At 48.4% G+C, this 4831-nt stretch overlaps 1 protein-coding gene across 1 annotated transcript; it reads right to left on the reverse strand.

Annotated features, from left to right (window-relative positions):
• Positions 1 to 203: 203 nt before the first annotated feature.
• On the reverse strand, positions 204 to 1796 carry LOC134759010 (ubiquitin carboxyl-terminal hydrolase 17-like protein 22). The gene has a single exon (XM_063708993.1). The coding sequence runs from the start codon at positions 1794 to 1796 to the stop codon at positions 204 to 206; it is 1593 nt and encodes a 530-aa protein (XP_063565063.1).
• Positions 1797 to 4831: the final 3035 nt, after the last annotated feature.

The following is a 4831-nucleotide window of genomic DNA, read 5'->3' on the forward strand; positions in this document are numbered from 1 at the left end:
TGAGACGCAGCCATCACTATCCAGTTGTCCCTGTTGTAGAGACAGAAACTTGGGCTCCTCATTACTTTATGTAGGATTGACGGTGTTCGTGTTTGTGTGGGTGTGTGTGTGTTTCCGTGCACGCTTGTGGGTGTATTTGTGTTTGTGTGTGCGTGTGTGTGTGTGCGTGCACCCCTACGTGTGGGTCGGCACTTGAACTGAGGTCACTGGCACACAAGCAGAGCCCTCTTGCTGTGTTTGTTCTTCCCTTTGGATCTCCTGGTCCTCCCTTGCAGAGAAGCGAGTGTGCCAGTGTTCATGGACTCCTGATCTGTCGGGTTCGTGGAAGAGAGGTTTAGCAGGGAGCTTTGCTGTTGAGGATGATGGTTTTTCATCCCACACTTGTATTTTGATTGATGAATCACAAGTACGTTGGGAGGCAGGGTACCTTCGACTTTTCTGACGTTGAACTCAGGCTTCGTTTTGTTTTGCTCTTGGAGGAATTTCCAGTGGTCTAAGGTGCTTTCCTGAGTGTCTCTTTCCACCAAGTGCTCGTCCAACTCGGGTACCTGGAGGCAGGGGTGGTCTCTCTTGAGCTCTCCTTGCGTTGCTCGCCTGTCTGTGTCTTCAGCGCCAAGGGCTCTTGGTTCCCTGCCTCTTGACACACTCTCACTGTGTCTTTCCCATTCACTCTTCTGGATGTAAAAGAGGACATAGGCCTGTTGACTCAGGGCAGAAGTGATGCCAGAGGCAGTGACCTGGGCGTCATCCATTTTATACCACTGGCCTTCTTGAGCTTTGACATAAGAGAAGTAATGTCCGTTGTGACAACCCCACCCAGCGTGGACCAGCACAGCATAGAGGACATAGACAAGAGGTCCTGTGTTCTGCTGAGACATGTATGGCTGCATGTCAAGGCACTCAGGATATTGCACATTCTTGGCAAGTTTGTTGCCTGTGACATCGGAGAATCTCTTCAATACAAGGATGAGGACCTTGGCAGAAGTGTGTAAAGTTAACGTCTTGGAGGCAGGCGCCTTCTGGAGACAAAGACCACAATGATAGGCATTCTCTCCATTGAGTTCTTCGGGCTTCACCAACTGTTCCAAAGCTTGCTCGACACTCTGAGCTGCCTGGATATCCAGGGCGATGTCCAGGTAAGGGTCAAAGGTGTCTGAAATGCCGTGGCAGTGGAGACACTTGATTTGAGATCTCCAGTACCCTCCAAATATTTGGTGGATGAGGGTGGTGTCCTTGGAGTGATGATCTACCTGCTTGTGCCCGGGAAGGCATGCCTTTTTCATGGCATCCACAGTGAACATGAGAAATTCGTGAGCATCTTCCTGCTTGCCTCTATGGAAGCCAGCAGCCAATGCCTGTGAGGGCTGGATGACATGGCCAGGACGGTAGAGGGCCCGTGTGATGTGAGCTTGCATAGTACAGAGCATGCAGCACTTGTGACGATGACACGTTTGAGAGTGCTCCCGGGACAGCATGTAGTTGGCAAGGGGCGGTGTGTATGTCAGGCACTGCAGGGAAGCGTTCACGTAGCAGGTATTTCCCATATTCTGGAGCCCAGCCCCCACCGCAGCAGGTCTCCTGCTACTCAGAGGAAGCTTCTCCCTGGGAGCAAGCTGTCTTGCCACAGGAGCCAAATCATCACAGAAGTCGACACGGGTCTCAGATGAGAGTGGTGACTTCTCAGGGAGAGAAGTCGGCTGGATTTCAGCAAAAGCTGCATCTGGCCGAGAAGATGTGAGTTTTGAAAAGTGGTTGAACTGCCACTCACCTCCCAAGTAGAGTGAGTCGCCCTCCATGTCGCCTGGAACAAGGATCACAAGGTTTTTCTGCTGGGACCGCAGGTTGCAGAAAGACGCTATCTCTTCCGAGAGAGTCTTCAAATGACGAGCTCTCTGGCCGCATCAGCCCTTACAGAACTCACCCCCACCAACCGCGAACACCCCACCCACCCACCAGGTACTCGATAAACCAATCAAGTATCAGCACTCAATTAAGGAATGAGTCACAGGGTGTGTCCCCTTGCATCGCTGGGAATTCAACAGACACAGCCCACATCATGACTTCTAGAACACCTGAATCAAATTACTCCTCAGGCTGATAGGCACATGTAACATGAGTGTAACCGGGTTGGGACAGTGGCCACACAGTTGCCTTACTTTAGGTAAAACAATGTCAGGGAAGAAATCTTTACCTATGAAACCTATGTGTGTGTGTGTGTGTGTGTGTGTGTGTGTGTGTGTGTTTGTGCGTGCGCGTGCGTGCGCGTGTGTGTTTGTGCCGGGATGTACTTCCAAGTATGTGCTTTTGGCAGATACCGTCATCCTCTCAGCGATGGAAGGACAAGAAGTCGGAAGTGCGCTTTCTGACCTGAGAATAGTCAAAGAAGTATAGTAATTAGCACAGTGTATTTCTTCCTTAATAAGAAAGGAGAGATCCGTGGAATCCAACAGTCCATTCCAGCGATAACCTTTCCACGTTCAGCCTATTGATTCTATATCCGAGTGAAATTACCTGCCAGTGGAGAACAAGACCAGTCTTTGCATGAAATGCTCTTGTGGAAGCTAGATTGCCAAATAATAAAGCATCAATGATAGAAACATGCACTGAAGTTTGAAGAGATACTCAGTGCACAATGTAGAGTGTGAAAGACTTTGGGGAAATCATGCAATCACCGAGAAACTAATTGATGACATTCCGCAAATTTATGCTTGCCAGAAAAGAGAGATGGTCATGACATTGTATAGTGAGTGGTTTCGGACGTGCGACGGCAGTTTAAGAAAACATGAAACAAAAAACTTGAGAAATCACAAGGTATGCCAACTATAACCTTTGGTTTATTAAAGAATTGACGAAAATACAAACAACGTATCTCACAGCATGGGTGATACTATTTTCATACGTATGTGATAATGGATCAACATTTGATAGAGAGGAAATGAAAAGTTCTGAATTTGACAAAAGCAAACACCGAAAATTGCACCGTCAAAAAGCCCGGGTGACGGGAGTGAGGCCCTGTCTCAAGAAGAAAACAGCGGAGAGATTTAAAAGCAGGGAGTGAAACCGAGGATAGCATAACATTGTTCATACTGGCCCTTGTTTCAGTGGGAAAAGGCAAAAATAAGCCGTGTGTCTCCTGGATTCTCACATCAATTGTTCAGGATCTGAGATGTTGCCTCCATTTCCAGTTACGCATGGTATGGTGCAATTGCAGTTAGCACATTTGGTGCAAAACTTTTAATGCTGACGAAAATGGACATGTTCCCTGAACTAAGAGGGACAGAATTTGGGTGTGTCTCCAGGCTCTCTGGCTTACCAGGAATGAAGATCTTGGCTCTAGGGATTTTCCCATAATGTCTTAGACAGTAAGCAACAGGGCAGAATTGAGGCCCGGCGCCAAGGCCTCGAGGTGTAAAGAGACAGCCGTGGCCTCAGGGCCCATGAAATTAGGCTGATTTGAAGGAGGATGGTGGAATGAGAGGACTGTGACCTTTGGCCCCTTTTCTTTCCCTTGTCTTCTCATGGGCCAGGTGTGCTCCATCCGAAGGCTTCCTGTGCCTGATGTAAAGTGTCCTGGGTGAAGAAAGGGCACTGCTTCGAAAGGTGCTCCACAGGGAGAAAGGAGCCGCCATTTTCAGGAGAATGATCCCCAGAAGCGTGAGCAATCCAGATGCCGTGGCTTCACACAAGACGCTGGAGGGTCTTATTCCTGGAGCCGGGACCTGGGCATCGGTGTCCTTTAATGCTCATAACTGATTTTGAGGGGAGCCCAATCGATAACCCCTCTGGGAGTCATGTTCATCAGACTGTAGTTTTCACACACGTCACACAGAGGCCCTGTTCGTATGCACGTTTGTGTGCCTGAGCAGGGCTGCGCCCAAGATTCTGTGGTTCTACGGAGCCCTGAGTTTTGTCCTGGACAGCTTTCCTCAGGGGTTGGTCAACTTTGATCACTGCACGTAGCAAGAAAGGGACCATGAAATCTAATCAGCCAATTCAGGAAAGGAAGGGGCCATTTCCCACAATTATTTCCACAGGAACACCATGTCAGATAAATAAGTCTGATTGCAGGACAGGGTCTGTGCTTCAGAGATGCAGCTTTCGCAGCTGGACGAATGGCCTGGAATCTCCCCAAATGCCGTTTTTAAACACACCAAATGAGATTTATTTCAGGGCTGTCTGAATGTATTTTAGTTGAATACACACACTCCAGTGTTTGATTTCCTTTATTATCAATAAGACTTAGTTGCAAATGACTTCCATGCCAGTGGGAAAATTTTCTGTTTCGACTCATTGGAAGTGGACACCGTGAAACAGGCAAGTGGGTCTGTCTGTTTCCGGCGTTCTGTGGGTTCCAGCAAGAGCACAAGTCCCAGGGCGCCTGAGGTCCATTCAGAAACCAAAACAAAATGGGCGAGCCAGGGTCAGAAAGAAGAGCACCGTTCCTATCTTCCAATTGAATTCCAGTTTCCACTATTGAAGGTGGCGAGAATGATCCACGGATGTCCCACATGAGCAAAATTTCACCTTCTCTTGCCGACCAACAACTGACGAATGAAACACACCCCAAGAGAAAATAGTAAACCCTGTCCCCAGCAATAACCTCACACGCAAACCTACACGTCAATAGGTCATATTCAGAAATACACACTGAATGTCATCTACCATGAACACAAACACACAGACAGTCCCTCCAGAGGTTCGGAAGACTCACCACCCCAAAACTTGATGTTTCCCAGGTGTGGGCTCATCCTGAGACGCAGCCATCACTATCCAGTTGTCCCTGTTGTAGAGACAGAAACTTGGGCTCCTCATTACTTTATGTAGGATTGAC

The sequence above is a fragment of the Gorilla gorilla genome, chromosome 7 (genome assembly GCF_029281585.2).
Source record: "Gorilla gorilla gorilla isolate KB3781 chromosome 7, NHGRI_mGorGor1-v2.1_pri, whole genome shotgun sequence".
Lineage (NCBI taxonomy): Eukaryota > Metazoa > Chordata > Mammalia > Primates > Hominidae > Gorilla > Gorilla gorilla.